Genomic DNA, 18,470 nt, shown 5'->3' on the forward strand with positions numbered 1-18,470 from the left:
AGGGGGTTGGACTAGATGACCCTTGAGGTACCTTCTAGCTCCGTTGCTATGCTTCTATGTTTCTATTAGCCACTGGTGTTCCTCCAAGGAAATATATTTCCCCCATGAAATAGGCTGTAAAAATAACTGGTTAAGATAATTCATTTTGCTCAGTGGGGCTCAAGGTTACTTGAAGGACTTGGAAGATATAATTTACATTACCAACTTACAAGACTCTCCTCCCTCACACAAGAAAACCACACATTCTGAAATGTAAAACACATCTACAGCATACTTCACTAGCAAGCCTGCTTTGAAAGTTAACCCCTCCCCATTCAAGTGGCTTCTGGAAGAAAAACATATCTTTACCCTTGAGAAAATGCACTCTCCTCCACTGTGCTAAAATTATTTTTTGTAGGAACTTCAGGCTGTATTTCTTCTACAGCGCCTTGCTACAGGCCACAGGTTGTGTCTTCTGAAATCAAATCTTCAGTTTTTCTGTCACGATATTATTACTATGTCTACCTAGCTTTATAACAGTAAATTGCACTGCACAAGGGTTACATAAGGCATCCAAGGTCATTGCAGTGTAATGCCGTCTTTGATCATAGCATCAGGATTTGCTAGTGAAAACTGGAAATCAACTGTATAGATCCAAGCTAGTTAACAGGAGATAGGTGAGTGTTCATATCTGATTCCTTGAAAGAATTCAACGATCAATAATCTTAATAATCTTATTTCCAGTATAAACTCCTGATACAGTGCTGGCTAGATACATCCAGTTGCATGCAAGGGCTAATGGCTCCAAACAGGGACACTAGATGAAGGACAGGATCCCCTTAGAGGTTTTTTGGCTCAACCTTGCCCAATTTCCCTTCCTGCTATAGTCCCTTTTCACATGGATTTTGTCCACGCAGCTCCCATGGGCTCCAGCATAGCCTCTTTTGTTAAAGGAGAAACTTTCCGGCCTTTTTTCATCAGCAGAGAAATTGGTTAGATAAAACCTGAAGCATCCAGCTTAGTGATCCGTCAAGCAGTACTTGTGGACACCATGGTGCCCTTTGACGTATTTCTTGGTGCCCACTTGTTTCTTCCCCAAAACAAAGAGCCAGTCTTGGCTTTCCTCTACTGTTGCAAATAGTGAGTGTTAAGGAACAAGCATTGCAAGGAATGGAGCCGATCTCATTTTGGGTACAGCATCTGAAACCAAAAAGTGTGCTCCAAACAAAACAATTGTTTCACATGTATAAAAAGTCCAGTAGCACCTTTAAGACTAACCAACTTTATTGAGGCCTAAGCTTTTGAGAACCACAGCTCTCTTCATCTCTGATGAAGAAAGCTGTGGTTCTCAAAAGCTTAGACCTCAATAAAGTTGGTTAGTCTTAAAGGTGCTACTGGACTTTTTACTATTTTGCAACAACAGACTAGCATGGCTAACTCTCTGGACCTTCTTAACACAAATATTTGAGAGCCAGCTTGTTAACAGGACAAATGGTTCACAGGGCAGCAAATTGTTTTTATAGGGGTGACTGGGAGGAGGGAAAAGACACCGTTATATGGCTGTATCGGTTCCTGCCATCTTACTAGGAAGGCAAAAAGTTGTGATAAAAAGCACCATGTACATCCTCTTTCCCTATTGTGCATCAGCAGGCTACCTTTCAAGTGTCAGAACTGAGAAATAAATGTCACCAAGAAGATCATCTGCTTACAATGTTGTGGGAGGTATCTGTATGATGCAATGGAGGATGCTTCTCTCAAGTTTAGGAATGGAAGAATCAGATTCAGATCCCCATTCCACCTATGAGGTGTCGCAGCCTTGGCTGTCATCATCGCCTCAGGCTAACCTACTTTTTGAGGTTATGACAAAGTAGATGAGAATTGTAAAGCACATCATCATACGTGCCACACCAAATTATGCATTCGTGCTACTTTTACCCCATTTTTCAAACCCCCCTGAAATGTCTTTTTTTCAAGGTGGTTTACAAAAACAAAGGACACTAAATTAGCAACAATACATTTTAATTTATAAAAATGTAAATGATGACAAACCCTGACCTGGATAGCTTCAGGGGAGCCTGATCTTGTCAGATCTCAAAAGATAAGCAGAGTTGGCCATGGTTGACTCTTGGATGGGAAACCTCCAACAAAGACCAGGGTTGCAGAGCCAGGTAATGGCAAACCACCTCTGGTAGTATCTTGTCATGAAAACCCCACCAGGAGTTGCCATGTCAGCTATGACTTGAGGGCACTCTCCACCGCCACTAGATGACGAAATATGGTATCATAAAATGTATTTATTTTACTTCGTTTGTATCCTGCCTTTATTCCCAGTGGGGACTCCAAGTGGCTTACACGGTTTTCCCCTCTTTCATTTTATCCTCACAACAACCCTGTGAGGGAGCTGATGCAAGCTTCCATGGCAGAGTCTTCCAGATCCTGGGTCTTCCAGATCCTAGTACAACACTCTAAACACTACACAACATCAGCAGCCGCTTCATTAAAACTTGAAGAAATGATAATGTATTATTTATTTAGTATCTCTCTGTCCCACCATATGCAACCTAAAGAGAACCTGCAACTTGAAGTGCAACATAAACCAACTTACAAAAATACATTTAAAATATATTTAAAGCAACTAACAAAAATACATTTAAAATATATTTGCATGCAATGCAGTATAAAAAACAAACATAAAGACAATCCTGGGTTGATGTCCACCAGATTAATCTGTCTGAAGAAGGTTCTTGCCCTTCAGCTCATGCTCTTGTCATGCCTCAGGTAGGGTGAACCACCTTATACTGCCACCACTCTGGGATTTAGGGTCCCTTGGGAAGGCCCAGAGTACCCTCCCAACCCTTCTGACTTCCATAGCTTGGCCAATAAACAGGCGTGAGGACCCAGCAGAGTAACAACAAACAAAAGGATTTATTTACAAGGAGGTCAGTTAATATTAAACAAACAAGCTGCATTAGCAACAATAGATAAGTGAAAGCAAAATAAACAAAAGGCCCTAGCGCGACTGAACTCACTGTCCCTCTGTCTGCCAGGCATGCCTTCTCACCCTCATCTCTCCCTAGCAGAAACCACCTCTGGCCTGCTCCCTGGGAGAAAGAACCAGGCTTTGTGCCCCACTTCTGCTTATATAGCACTAGCCCCCTGTGTTCTGATTGGCCAAAAAGGGCGCCAAAACAGCCCAGGGGCTTCTGGGAACTGTAGGCAGGCCTACTCCCACTGCTATCAGGCTTCTGAGGCCTTGCTAGGCCTTCCTGGCACAGCCAGATCATGACAGCTGTATAATAAATACCCCCAGAATAAGACAGAAAAAAACTCAGCCTAGATGATTCAAACTGGCAGCCATCTTCTCTTCTCCCTCCTGATGTTTTGTTTTGGCCTGGTGCCTAAAACTTGATTTAAAAAATTGCAGGCCCCTTCTACAGAGTGAATATCCCACAGCCTGGGTGCCATCACAAGAAAGGCATTCACTGTGATTTCCATACGAAATCAGGGGCACTTAGAGAAGAAATTCTAAAGATTATCTTAAATGATTGGGCAGGTTCATATGGGAGCAGGAGGCCCCTTACCAACCCTGGTCCCAAGCTATTTAGGGCTTTAAAGGTCAAGGCACAATGCTTTAAAGTCAGGCTGGAAGCTGGCAGATTATTATTACTAGAGCCTACAGAAGCCCCTTCTGCTTGCTTCACTAAACACCTAGCTCCATTTCCAGCTTGTGATCAGTTGAATAATTTCAGATTCGTAAAGCACTGGACATAGGAGGAAGCAAGAAGACAACTTTTCCATTAAGTGCCAGAATCAGCCCACACCTCTGTGGGAGCAGCAGGTCATGTCAATCAGTTTCCCTTGCTTACTCAAAATACTTTTAAAAGAACAGGGCTGATATTCCTATTCAATTATTCTGTCACGGGTAGCTGCAGTGACCATGACTTGTTACTGAAGTGTGAAATGCAAAGAGGAAGAAGATTCATTCACAATTGCCTGGGGGGTTGGGATTAGGTCACTGGGAGGTTGCGCTGTTGACAAACAATGCCTTGAGCAATCGTCATTATTTGTCAGCAAATATAATTTCACTCTGGACTGAAGGTTATCGGCTGGAATTTCCCTGCCCATTTTTCCAGCATCATGAATGCAGGTCTTCTTTGACTTTGACAAACAAGTCCAAATAAATTTTCCAACCTCTTTTGAAATCCCTAAGACTTAAGCACCTGAGACTTCAAAGAGTAAAATGCTTGCAGAACAGCTGCTTATTAGATCCATAGCATGTGTCAGTCCTGAAAAGCAAAATTACAAACTGGATCACAGTAGCCATATGAATTCAGGCTGCAGCTCACGCTAGTTATTCCAGGATATCATTCTTAAAATCACCAAGAGTGAGTAAGATTGAATGCAACCATTTTATTAGGTCATGAAGTTGGTTTGGGGGTATGTGGTGAGCGGTGAAGTGGCAAAGGAGTTGTCTCATTTCTTGGCCTTATGTCCAGCTAACCGTAGGGCTAATTCACGCACGAATCAATGACTGCATGGTGACTTCCATATGTGAATGCACCTTTACACATCACAGATAATTTTTGTATGACCTTGCTTTTCCTGAAACCTTCTACGCAGTCAGTTCACACATTCACCTGTGATTTGTTAAGCAATGAGGTGATTTACATGAACTTGTGAATTAGGCACCAGCACAGTCATTGCTGAAACTATGTGTGATGTCTCAGTGACCTGCATTGAGGACAGGCTGAGACACTCATGACTGCTCTACGTCAACTTTAGTCCATAACCAGAATCCCATGGGGCTTGAGTAAGCTGCACCTGCCTACTGGGGTCCAAGGAAATTGTAAAATGGCTAGGATTTTTCAAAAATATCTCCAGATATCTTCACAAGGCTTTCAAATGGATTTGTTAATCATGTTAGCCTCAATCCTGAGAAAGTTAGTTGTGCTTGAATTTCATTCAGATTCATGAAGCTAAAATTAGTTGCAACTTGCCTAATGAATGGCCCTATAGAAGACAGTATTTCCTAGATGTGAATGCTGGCGAGGCGAGGCAAGGCAGGTGCAGTTTGGGCTGGTGAGGCAGATGTTAATGTTGTATTAATGCTTACTTTTAAAAAAATTACCTTAGGCAAAAAAACAGTGACTAATCCAAAGCCACTCAGTTAGCATCATTCAGGAGTGTGAATCTATGCACTAATTTTTTCTTAATTAAGGCCAAACTAGATGAGATGATGGAAGATGTGCGAACTGAACTCTAGCACACTTTGCATTGCTAAACAGCAATGGTGGAAGTGGCGGGTATTAAGATCAGGGCTGTAGCTGGGAGTAAATTAATGGATCAAGCCGCAATCTTACCCATGCTTGCATAGAGGTATGTCTCACAGAAACAAACAGTGAAGTCCTGAACAGAGCTGAGCCCTTCTAAGCCCGTTGACTCAAATGGAATTAGAAGGGTGCAACTCTGCACCAACTCTTGCTGATACCTGACTACACCGAAGTTAGGCTGCAGTTGCAGGTGCCATAGAAAGCAGTGGGTCTTGATCACCCTCATAGGATTGTAATCCTGACTCCCACAAAAATTAATGGGGTTTATGGAACACAGACTGTTAGCTAGGGTGCAATCTTACCATATTTAGAGAGCCAGTTTGGTGTAGTGGCTAAGAGTGTGGTTCTCTAATTTGGAGAACCGGGTTTGATTCCCCACTCCTCCACTTGAAGCCAGTTGGGTGACCTTAGGTCAGTCACAGCGTCTAGGAGCTCTCTCAGCCCCACCCACCTCACAGGGTGTTTTGTTGTGGGGATAATAACATACTTTGAAAACCGCTGTGAGTGGGCGTTAAGTTGTCCTGAAGGGCGGTATATAAATCGAATGTTATTATTATTATATTTACTCAAAAGGAAGGGGATCCTGAATATGATTTTTTTACTGGACATAACTATACCTCATATGTGAATATAAGATGCCCCCCCCCCCCGCCCCCTGGAAAAAACCCTAGTCTTGTACCTGAGTAAATACTGTATCTACCGGGTGTCAGAACTGTGGCTAGATAAAATCCTTACTCCCGTCTGCCTTTTGCAATTAGACAAAAGTCCATTGTTTCCAAAAAGCATTTAATGAAGAAAAAGATTATTATAGTCCACTGGCCTGAATGCAATATTCAGGTTGGTACATGTGCATTGTTACCAATGCCAGGCAAAGCAAGAGATACATAGTAAATACCATAGCTGACCCATCATCAAAACATCCCCTTTGAAGCTGCGAGAGCGAAAGCTTCCCCAAGGCCGGTTCTCGGTGGAACGTCGGTAGCCAAAACAATGCAGGTCTGTGAGATAGCTGCCTGGGAACCTCTGCACCTGGGGAAGAAAGCACTGAACACTGAAAAGATTAAATATGGAGTCGGTTAAGCAAAAGTACACAAGAGAGCATTCGGATCCTGACATTCTGCCCCCCCTAAGAAGCCCCCCCCCCCCCGGTTTGTGTGGGTAGCGAGAGTGGAACGCCTTTACCAGTCTAGGGGCATGAACATGCACAGCATTGACCCACTCATCAAACCCAGAATCAAAGTCCTTCCATCTAATTAGGTAAAACAGCTGATTACGTTTAAGTTTTGAGTCCAGTATTTGTTGTACTTCATAATGGGTCTGGTCATCGATTAACGTTGGAATTGGGGGGCCTTTGACATGCCATTGGTTATCAGTTGGAGCCTTCTTTAGGAGGCTGACATGGAAAGCATCATGCACATAGCGTAGATTCTTTGGCAAATTTAAAGCAACAGTCACTTTGTTGATTACTTTGCGCACTGGGAAAGGTCCTAAAAATTTTAAAGCTAGTTTTCGGCTAGTTTGGGATATTTTCAGGTTTTTTGTAGACAGATAAACAAGATCGCCAGGCTGTAGATCCCATTCTGCCGCACGGTGGCGGTCGGCGTACTTCTTGTAGTCTTGTTTGGCTTTGTCGAGGTGCTTTTTGATTTGAGTCCATTGGTGAGCTGCTTCCCCCCACCACTCGGTGACGTCTTGAGAAGCTGTCGTTGAAGGGGGGAGCGCTTCAAACGGGAACGGCTTGAAATGGAAGCCATAAACTACTTTGAAAGGGGTTTCTCCTGTAGACGTGTGTACACTGTTATTATAGGAGAACTCTGCCAACGGAAGCAAGTCCACCCAATTGTCTTGTTGGAAGTTGATGTAACAGCGTAGAAATTGTTCTAATATCTGGTTAGTTTTTTCGGATTGTCCGTCAGTTTCTGGGTGATGGCTTGAACTGAGCCCTTGTTCAATCCCCAGTAGGTGTAAAAGCTCCCGCCAGAAGTTGGCAACGAATTGCCCGCCGCGATCCGAAATCACCTTGGATGGAAAAGAATGTATTTTCACAATGTTTTTCATAAAAAATATCAGCTAGCTTTCTAGCAGAGGGAATAGTGGTGCACGGTATGAAGTGTGCTTGTTTGGAAAACAGATCAACTACAACCAAAATACAGTTATGTCCCTTAGAGGGGGGTAAGTCGGTAATAAAGTCCACAGAAATAATCTCCCATGGTCGACTTGGCGTTTCTAATGGTTGCAAGAGCCCCGGGGGTTTGCCCTTTCTGGATTTGGCGCTGAGACAGATGGGGCAAGAGGCTACGTATTGGGAGATATCCTTGCGCATGCCTGGCCACCAAAATTGGCGTTGCACTAGGTGGAGCGTTTTCAAGTAGCCGTAGTGTCCCGCTGTGGGGGCATCATGACAACGTTGTAAAACTTCCTTCCTCATACATTTGGGCACATAAAACCGGTCTCCCCACAGCCATTCCCCGTTGGCGGATTGTTGCAGTTTGTCTTTGGGCGCCGCCCCCCCTCCTTCTCCACTTCGGCTTTCAGCTTTTCTCTCCACCCCTGATCGGGTGAAGGGGAGGGCTTAACGCGGCTGCGCGTAGTCATCACGCCCCCTAATTGCATAGGCGAAAACACTGTGTCAATGGTCTCCTCCCTTTTGCTTTTATGTTGGGGCATGCGTGATAGAGCGTCAGCGAGGAAATTAGTTTTGCCTGGGAGGAAGTTTAAGGTAAAATCGAATTTCGAGAAGAACTCTGCCCACCGCAATTGCTTGGCGTTTAGTCTGCGAGGGCTGCGCAGGGCCTCCAAATTTTTGTGATCCGTCCAGATTTCGAACGGATGTCTGGCTCCTTCCAGCCAATGCCTCCAATTTGTGAGCGCCGCCTTAACAGCAAAAGCCTCCTTTTCCCACACATTCCAATTCCTCTCTGCCTCAGAAAACTTTCTGGAAAGGAAGGCGCAAGGTTTGAGATTTCCGTCCTCCCCTCGCTGCAACAACACACCCCCAATTGCCGTATCACTGGCATCGACCTGTACTATGAATGGGCGGTTTTCATCGGGGTGTTGGAGCATGGGTTCTGAGACAAATTGCTGTTTTAGCTGGTTGAATGCTGCCTCGCATTCGGGTGTCCATGACAGCTTCGCACCAGGTTTCTTTGCTTGCTCCCCCTTGTCTTTCGTTTTTAACAGTTCCGTCAAGGGGAGCGTGGTCTGGGCGAAATTAGCAATGAATTCTCTATAGAAATTGGCAAACCCTAGAAACGACTGCAATTCTTTACGAGTTGAGGGGACCTGCCAATTTAACACTGCTTGTATTTTTGCTGGGTCCATTTTTAAACCCTCTGACGATATACAATAGCCCAGATAGGTGAGTTTAGTTTTGTGGAACTCACATTTCGAAAGTTTAATCGGTAGTTTGTTATTCATGAGTGTGGTTAGGACCTTTCGTACAAGTTCCACATGTTCTTCCTCCGTTTCTGAGTAAATCAACACATCATCAAGATACACTACTACCCCCTGGTACAGAAATTCATGTAGGACCTCATTGATCATGGACATGAAAACCGAGGGGGCGCCAGTCAAGCCGAAAGGCATTACTAAATATTCATACTGTCCGAGGGGGGTATTGAACGCGGTTTTCCATTCATCCCCTTCTCGGATACGAACATGGAAGTAAGCATCTTTTAAATCCAATTTTGTAAAGATCTTACCTTGGTCCACGACGTTGAGTAGATCTTTGATGAGTGGAATGGGGTAGGCATTGCTAGCGGACACCGCGTTTAGTCCCCGGAAATCGGTACACAGTCTCAAGCCCCCATCCTTCTTTTTCACGAATAATACTGGGGCTGCATGGGGACTATTAGCTGGGCGGATGAATCCTCTTTGCAAATTGAGATCGATGAATTTCCGAAGTTCGTCTCTTTCGTTGGGGCTCATAGGGTATAACCGACCCTTGGGCAGCAAGGCCCCTGGTAAAATTTCCACAGCACAGTCAGTCCTCCTATGCGGAGGGAGGGTATTGGCCTCTTCTTCTGTGAAGGCTTGAGTGAATGCCCTATATTGTTTAGGTATTTGGTTAATTTCATCTTGGGTGAGTAGAGCTGACTCAGGCATAGTGGGATTTCTTCCCCAGTTCTGATCCCAACGATGATTTTTGCAAGAATCATGTGTGAAAGTAACACTTCCTTCTGCCCAGTCGATGTGGGGGTTGTGATCGCACAACCATCGGCTTCCCAGTATCAGGGGATATTTAGCCGTGGCACTAATGACGAAGGATCTGGTTTCCCAATGTGACCCCATGCCGGTTATGATCGGAGCAGTTTCTGTGGTAACCGGATTCATGTTAGAGCCATCCATTTGTTCAAAAATGACGGGTATATCCAAATCTTTTACTGGGAGCACTAGCCCATTGACTAAGGCAGGTGCAATAATGTCTCTAGAGCAGCCCGAATCAATCAGGGCTTGCACACGGATGTGCATCTTCTTGTCAGGATTTACTAACGTAACAGGCATGAACAGTATGGACCCCGGGGGTCGGTTTAACACCGGACCAGACTGACGTGTGATCTGCCGTTTGGGTCCTTTTACGACAGATCCATTTCATTTCCCGACTCCGGGCTCTCGGGATTCCCTCCCCCGATCAGGGCTGTGTGATCGTCTTCGGTGATCTCCTCCAACTCCAGTCCTCTATCTGGGAAGCTTTTTCTTGGCGCCCCCCTACTTCTCGGGGCAGCTCTGGGCACCGGAGTAGGGCGCGGCAGCGCTGGGCTGGTTAGGGGAGCCGGGCGTCGTAATTGGAGCAGAGGTCTTTGCACTGGCCGATATGGGCATTGCGCTGCGAAATGGCCACCTTGGCTGCACTGTAAGCACAATCCCTTTTGCCATCTAGCATCTCTCGCTCCACGGGTGGCATACCCAGTTCCCCTGCTCCCTCTCAAAGACAGAGGTGTGGAGGAGCGTCTTTGGCTCGGGGGTTGTTGATGTTGTTCCGCTAGGCGAACCTCTAGGAGTCGGTTTTCGACTTCGCAAGTCAACTGTATCCATCCTAGCAGTGTAGGCGGGTTGTCCTGCATGAGCGCTCGGTCTAGTAATTTCGGGTTCAACCCTTGTTTATACAAAATGATCTTGGTGGACTCCTCGCACCTCGGGCATTTGGCAGCAAGCTGTTGGAATTGTGTAGCATAGTCTCTAGCCGACATACTGCCTTGCCTAATTGCTTGCAACTCTGTTCTAGCCCTGGTTTCCTCCAAGGGATCCTCATATTGCGCCCGGATAGCATCCACTAACCCTTGGAGAGTTTCCAACTCGGGGGCCCCCACATTATAAAGTCCCACATACCAGTCAGCCGCTTTACCTTGGAGACGCGATCCCAGATGCTCTATCTGGCTGGCTTCGCTTCCAAACAGGTGTCCCCAACGATTAAAAAATTGCACCACTTGCACCAGGAAAAACCCCAACTTGGACGGGTCTCCATCAAAAGTCGCGTCCAGTTTGACCCATCCCATGGGTAGATCCTGTCTGGGGGTTTGGACTGGCATGGGATAGGCGTCCAGGGGCGTCCAGGGGCCCCAGTTGCAGCGGTGGAATACGGTTGAGGTTGGGGGACGGGTTGTCTCGGCGTCGGCTGCGGGTGTAGAGGTCGCAGGGGTGGAGGGGCCACCGGCCCCATTGACGGTATCGACCCAGGAATCGGCTGGGGTCCCCTGGGTGTCGGCTGTCTCGGCGTCGGCCGGGTTGGTGCTCGTTGGGTGGGGCGAGGTTCCCTCGGCGAGGTCTGAGTTCCTTGAACCACCCGCGGCGTAATTGGCTGGTTCGCTTGGGTGGTCGGCAGTTGAATTATAGGGGAAATCGGCCCTTGTGGTTGTGCCGGTACAGTTCCTGGAACCACCCTTGGTGTGGTTGGCTGACTCGCTTGGGTGGTTGGTGGGGGAACCATAGGGAAAGCTGGTCCGCGTGGTTGGGCCGGCGGTTCTTCCTCCTCCTCCGTTTCCTCGCTGCTGCTGGTATCTGTGGTTGCGGGTTGATCTGGGTACAGGTCCTCCGGACACGGTTCTTCTCCTCCAGTGACGCCAATCTCCTCACCCGTTTCCGATGTTGGCTGCGGCCATATCCGGTCCTGCAAGTTAGCCAGACTCTGGCTAATGCCAGGCAGGCCCGTTGGCGGGGCCCTGTCTTTGTCCCCCGCCACTAAAACTGAAAGCAGATGTACTGCGTTGGCTAGACTCTCTTCCATACTCTGTAGTCTATTCTCCAACCTCTGTACTCTGTCTGTGGACTGCTGCGGATCCCCCGTATCCCCGGTAGTTGGAGGGGTTGGCGGGTGGTCCGTGCTCAGCGTCTGTTGCCACGGCAGGGGTGCTTCCTCCCCTAGTTCTTCCTGCGACCGCGCAGCAAGTACACCTTTGGTTAATCCAGTGATTGCTGAAATTCCAGAATCAATGGCAATTGTTCTGCTCTGGAGCTGTGCCCAATGATGCTCTTCAACATCGGGTTCCCCCATCCTCGGGGTGACTTCGCTATAGTCCCAGCTCAACGCCCCTCGCTAGGAAGTGTCCCCTTCCGTTTGTTCGGCCGTCCGATTCCAGAACAGCCACGGACGGCCCTCAGCTTGCTCCGGTATAGATCCCAGACTACGCCGGCTATCCAACTGTATTTGGGTAAACATCGCGCTGATCCTCCGCTCCCTCGTCTCCCTGGGCCGGGCCCCCCACTGCGTCGGGGTCGGCACGCTGAATAGTGGAACAGTTGACGCGCTGGGCCTCGTTCTCTCAGTACTGGGAGCGAGGGTAAAAATGGTTGTAACCGTGGATCCTTGTCTCCTTGGTACAACTTGAGAAGATTCCGAGCCTCGAGGACCGGGAGAGACATACGGGTCGAACAAAGGGTCCCGGGGTGGGACAGCTTTGGAGTCCGTTTGATCCGGTTGAGGCATTGGAGAGGTGATTGGTAACAAAATGTCAGAACTGTGGCTAGATAAAATCCTTACTCCCGTCTGCCTTTTGCAATTAGACAAAAGTCCATTGTTTCCAAAAAGCATTTAATGAAGAAAAAGATTATTATAGTCCACTGGCCTGAATGCAATATTCAGGTTGGTACATGTGCATTGTTACCAATGCCAGGCAAAGCAAGAGATACATAGTAAATACCATAGCTGACCCATCCTCCCCCCATAGTTCTCAAAACATCCCCTTTGAAGCTGCGAGAGCGAAAGCTTCCCCAAGGCCGGTTCTCGGTGGAACGTCGGTAGCCAAAACAATGCAGGTCTGTGAGATAGCTGCCTGGGAACCTCTGCACCTGGGGAAGAAAGCACTGAACACTGAAAAGATTAAATATGGAGTTGGTTAAGCAAAAGTACACAAGAGAGCATTCGGATCCTGACACCGGGCTTGATTAAGCACTCATAGTAAATCAGGCTACAGTCTTGTATATACAGTCTTGTTCTACAGTAATCAGCGGGGCTTCCATCTTATCAAAACCCTGTGATTTGGACTGTTAGGCCTGGTGTATATATGTAGCAGAAAGAGGCAAAATGGACTGTACCACTTCAGGCTGTGGAGAGGGGACACACGTTTTTAATGTTGTCCATGGAAAAACTGCCTGCATCAGGGAAAGAAGTTCTTGCCTATCCCTTGGCTTTCTATATTACTTTTCCATTTTCTGGGAATTACTAATATGAGCCAACTTTGGAAAAAAATGTGTCTTCAGTACCCTGTGATGCAGTCCATTCTACTTCCTCATCAGGCCACACTACCTCCTGCTGCTTGTATAGACCAGTTTCAGGTGGTCAGCCGTCTTGGTCTGCCGTAGCACAGAAGGATTTGAGTGCAGCGGCACCTTAGAGACGACAAGATTTTCAGGGTGTAAGCTTTTGAGAGTCAGAGCTCCCTTCTTCAGATACCTCTCAAAAGCTCATATCCTGAAAATCTTGTTGTCCTCTAAGGTGCTGCTGGACTCAACTCCTGCTGTAGTACAGGCTGCAGACCTAAACACTCAGTCTCAGAAGCAAGTCCTATAGAAATCACTGCTGCTTCTGATTTGAACCTGTGTCTCCCCAGGCCTAATGAAACAGGCTACAGTTGCTGAATGTCTCCAAAATAAGCGCTACAGAAAACCAACAAGATTTACAGCACAATTCTGAACAGATATACATTTTTCTAAGCCAATAGACTTGAATGGACTCAGAAGTACAGAATTCTGCTTAGGATTTCATTATTTCTGCCTAAGAGGTTAGAAGGAGGTAGGCAGAGAGAAGGGAAGGTAGCACGGTCTACTTCCATCTTGGAAACTAAGAAGGTTTGGTACTTGGATGGGGTCCACCAAGGAAGATGGCAAAAACCATCTCTGCTTCTCACTTGTCTTGAAAGCCCCTTGCTGGGACCACCATACGTCAGTTGTATCTTGACAGCACACACATACCTAAGAGGTTCAAGATCCAGGTCCAGTTACACCAGTTACACCTTAAAGGTGCTACTGGACCTGAATCTTGCTCTTTGACTGCAGACCAACACAGCTACTTACCTGGAACTACTTAAGAGGTTTGAGTCCCAAAGGACTTTGGCTGGGTGACTTTGGGGCAGCCACTCTCTCTGAACCTTACCTAACTCTCAGAGTTGCTATGAGTCTAAAGTTGAGGAAAGGGTACGGCTGTGTGCTGCTAGGGCTGCTAACCGGTTTGAGAAAATCCTGGAGATTTCAGGGTGGAGCTTGTGGAATAGGGTTGCCAGCTCGAAGTTAGGAAATTCCTGGTGATTTGGGGGATGGAGAATGGAGGAAGCAGGGTCTGGAGAGGGGAAGAACCTCAGCCAGGTATAATTCCATAGAGTCTACCCTCCAAAGCAGCCATTTTCTCCAGGTGAACTGATCTCTGTTGCCTGGAGATGAGTTGTAATTCCGGGAGATCTCCAGTGACCACCTGGAAGCTGGTAACCCTACTGGGGAAAGAAGAAGAGAGCTCTGACTCCCAAATGCTCATGAGCATTTCCCAAATGCTTTTTTGGTCTCTAAAGTCGGGTTACCAGCTCTGGATTGGGAAATGCCTGGAGATTTGAGGGGTGGAGCCTCAGGAGGGGTGGGGGTTGGGGAGAGGAGGGACCTTAGATGGGTATAATGCCATACAGTCCAGCTTCCAAGGCAGTCATTTTCTCCAGGAGAGCTGGTCTCTGTCACCTGAAAATCAGTGATAATTCTGGAAGCTCTTCAGCCACCACCTGGAGGTTGGCAAACCTCCTCTAAGGCGCTGCTGGCCTCAAATCCTGCTTATGCTATAGCAGACCAACCCAGCTACCCACCTAAAGCATCTTCTCCAGGGGAACTGATATCTGTCGCCTGGAGATCAGTTGCGGGTCTGGAAAACCTCCAGGATCCCCCTCTAGGTTGGCAACCCCTGGCTGCCACACTCCCCCATCCGTTGGCGGACCCTTCGGAATGGCTGTGCACGTGACAGCCCCTATGCCTGCCGAGGCTCGTGGGAGGGGCGTAGCTTCCAAGCCCCGGCCCGCCCCCCTGCGGCGCGCCAGTGGGCGGGAAAAGGGCCCAGGTAGGAGGGCGGGCGGCGCGCGCGAGGCTGGGCCAGTTGCGGAGGGCGCGCCTGAGGTGACTCTCGCGACTCGCTCTCTCCCGCGCCTTTCCCTCGCCGCCTCAGCGCACTTTCTCGCTCTCTCTTTCTCTCGGCCGCCCAGTGGAGATGCGGGCAGCGTCGCCGACTGCCCTGCTGGCGGCCTTGGGCGCGCTGGCGTGGCTGGGTCCGCCGCCCGGCCGCTCGCCGGCGATGGGGGCCTCGGCGCAGGCCATCTGGACGGCGTGGCTGAACGTGTCGTATAAAATGCCCGGCAGGAACGAGACCATCCGGACGGTGGGCGAGAGCGGCGTCTTTGGGCAGGACTCGCCCCTGCGCCGGGCGTCCGGGCCGGTGGTGGCGCCGGACGGGCTCGGCGGCCTCGACGCCTGCAGCCCCCTCACCAACTTCAGCCGGGCTCCCGCCGCCAGCTCCTGGCTCGCTCTCATCCAGCGTGGCGGCGGCTGCACCTTCGCCGAGAAGATCCGCCTGGCCGCCGAGCGCGGAGCCTCCGCTGCCGTCATCTACAACTACGCTGGCGGGACGGGCAACGATGTGCAGCCCATGACCCACCCGGGTGAGCGCGGGGCAGGGAGGGAAGGGGCGGATCGGCTGGCGCCTGGGACCCCTCGCTCAGGACTTTTTTGATTCAGCGTGTTCGTGCGTATAGACAACACACCCAAACACTTGTATATACAGAAAAGGCGTGCTTTTGTTTATATGCAAGCATAGGTGTGTGTTGTATGACAACAAACGTCTCTGAATATACAATAGTTACAGGGCCACGAATACATTTGTGTCTGTGGGTACATGTACAATTAAGGCTATTAGTTTGCTGCATTTGTCAGAATTGGAATGTAAGAGGTGCCCGGCTGGGTCAGACCAAGCGCTCCATCTAGTCTAGCATCCTGTTTCTTACATTAGAGGCCAAAAAACCCCCAGGGCATGGAGGCATGGAGCAACATCAGGCTTCCCCTGATGTTACTTCCTGGTGCTGATATTCAGAGGTTTGCTGTCTCCATACGGTGTTTCGTTTTAGTCACCTTGGCTGGTAGCCGTTGATGGGTCTTCCATGAATCTGTCCAATTTTCCTTTAGTGTTAGTAGTCTTTACTAAATGTATCAGGAACAAATTCTGAAATATATTTGATTGTTGAGGTACTTCTTTTTGTACCTCCTGAATCTATTGTCCATCAGCTTCATCTGGTGCTTCTGCATTCTAGTATTACGGAATAGGGGAAAATAATCGTCTGTTTACTTTTTTCACCCTATTTAATAATTTTATTAACATATCATCTCCCCCCCCTTGTCTTTTTTCAATTGAAAAGGCTCTGGTGCTGAAAGCAACTAACAAAAATTAAGTTTAAAAGACAAATCTAAATAAAACTAAAATAGCAGTACAACAACTATAGTGACAATGAGAAATACTAAACAGTGGGATATGATACTTTAATAGAAAATAAAGGACTTTTAAATGCATATGGAAAGCAAGGGATTTAAAATGAACCAAGTTTCCAAACGAATTGTATATGTGTGGTGGATGTGGATGTAAGAATAGATGAAAGCACCCTTGAACAGTGAGTTAAGACGCCTAAAAGGAACTTTGCATGTATGGGTGCTGTCGGCCCAAGATGGCACATTTTTTCACTGTGTACAAAGTGAAATGTGTTCAACTTGGCTTGGTGATGTTTACTCTGACTAGGAGCAGCTCTTCAGGATGTCAGGCAGAGAGTGGCTGTTTCAGAAGGCTGCTACTGAGACCCTTCATCTGGAGATTTCTGTAGCAAAAAAGGTGGCAACCCAATTTGCTGTTGAATCATGCAACTACAATATAAAAGCCTGCCAGAGAGCAGTTGGCAACTGGGGACAAATCTCCTCTAGTGGACTAGGAAAAGAAGCTTTTGTATCTTGCAAGTGAGTTGGTTGTTCTCTTCCCTCCTCTCTGTAGGCTGTCAGTGGGACACAAAGAACTAACCTAAAGTGTGCCTAGAGAGAATTAAAAGAAAAACACCTCTTGAGAAACCAGACAAGGAAGGCTTTATGCGTTATAAGAGAGCAGGTTTTCCCCCCTCCCCTTTTCCTGGTAAGGCTGTATATATGGGACACAGTGAGCTAACCTGAACTATATGTCAATAATTGTAATAATAACTGCTCTTATATATAGCTCTTCTAGACTGATTAGTGCCCTACTCAGAGCAGTGAACAAAGTCAGTGTTATATTATTCCCACAGTATAGCTGGGGAGGTGGGGCTGAGAGGACTGGCTTATCCAAGCTCACCTGCTGAGCTCATGGAAGTAGTGCATATCAGGAACTGGAAACTTTCCAGGTCAGAGAATACATGTCCAGATGGATTCCTCTTCCCCTGCTCCTCTTCATCTTTCTGAAAATTCAGTACTGCAGAAAGCATGTCCATACAATAGTTTACAGTAATACTCTGTGTTTTACATTAATTAATCATTGGTAAATGAATGCATCTTCCCCATATAAGTTGCATGAAAAGGCTGCCACTTTTTTCTGGTAGAGTTCTACCGCTAGAAATCTCTGATCCCCTGGTATGGCTGAAAGACACATGAGGCAGTTTAATAGTTTATTATAGAGGGGAAGAAATTCACAGATTAAACAATTCCTTTTACATTCTCTGAACTGATGAAACATAATTTGTCTTGACCAAAATTTAAGCCTCTTACCCAATTAGCAGATCTGGAGGGTGTACCTCTGCACATGCTCAGACAGTCGAAGGTGCCAGAACTTTTGTAAGCAAACGTTGATAACCCAGTTTGCTGTTTGTGCATCATGCAGCTATTAAGGGTCTTGCCAGAAACCCTGCTTTCATGTGGTACCATATTGAAAGTTGTATATTATATTGAGCACGCTTAATTTTTTTTTAATCCTGGTTATATACAACAGGGTAGCTGATCTTGGGTATGTGTCTTGGAGTACAGCATGCCACAAGATGTGTGAGGAAGAATGAATAAGCATTCAGTCTCTGGGGTCATCTTCAAAATCTGTATGCCTCTTTTTCTGAACTGACTGGCAATGCTGGAAACTAGTGAGGTAGATACTTAGCTTTGAAGAATTGTATATAGCAATTCCTTCATATGTGGGTTATCTTAAAATGTGTTTCTGTGCTCCTTGATATAATGTTTTGTATATGCATATCCTCAATACAGGAATAGTTAGTTCCTGCACATAAGAATCCACTCTGTTGTTCCTGGGAATTGGAATAGTACTACTTTGCATAGTAATGTGTCCCTTTGGGAAAAGAATGTAAAGCACTTGTTGACCCTTCTTTGATCAGTAGCATTTCCCTGGTGGCTAAGGAACAGTAGAGCTCTCATTACTTAAAGATGTTTATTATCCTTTGGGAATTACACTGCATTTTTAAAATTTGTTTCAAGAACCTGTGCTTTATGCATATGGAAGTAAGTTAGTTAATGTGTGAGATGTTAACATATTCTGGTTTACTTGATGGAATGTGAGCAAAGCTCATAAGTATAAGGCACACAGTGGGAATATGCTTATCTTGTTTAGTGTTTTAATTGAAGGGCTTTTAAAGGTACAGATTAAAAAGATAAAGCTTTGAAGCTGCTACAGGTGTGCCTGAACTGACTTTTCTG

General features: G+C 46.9%; 1 protein-coding gene across 2 annotated transcripts in view; it reads left to right on the forward strand.

Annotated features, from left to right (window-relative positions):
- Window positions 1-18,470, forward strand: part of RNF128 (ring finger protein 128) — a 76,794-nt gene that overhangs the window by 16,136 nt on the left and 42,188 nt on the right. The window contains exon 1 of one of the 2 annotated variants that reach the window (XM_054996227.1): window positions 14,887-15,430. The exons of the other annotated variant lie outside the window; for it this stretch is intronic. Within the exon in view, the coding sequence (XP_054852202.1) occupies window positions 14,983-15,430 (448 nt within the window). The 5' untranslated portion in view covers window positions 14,887-14,982. Of the gene's footprint in view, window positions 1-14,886; window positions 15,431-18,470 lie in introns of those variants that run through there. 2 annotated transcript variants of the gene reach the window in all.

This window comes from Eublepharis macularius, chromosome 13, assembly GCF_028583425.1.
Source record: "Eublepharis macularius isolate TG4126 chromosome 13, MPM_Emac_v1.0, whole genome shotgun sequence".
NCBI classification, from domain to species: domain Eukaryota; kingdom Metazoa; phylum Chordata; class Lepidosauria; order Squamata; family Eublepharidae; genus Eublepharis; species Eublepharis macularius.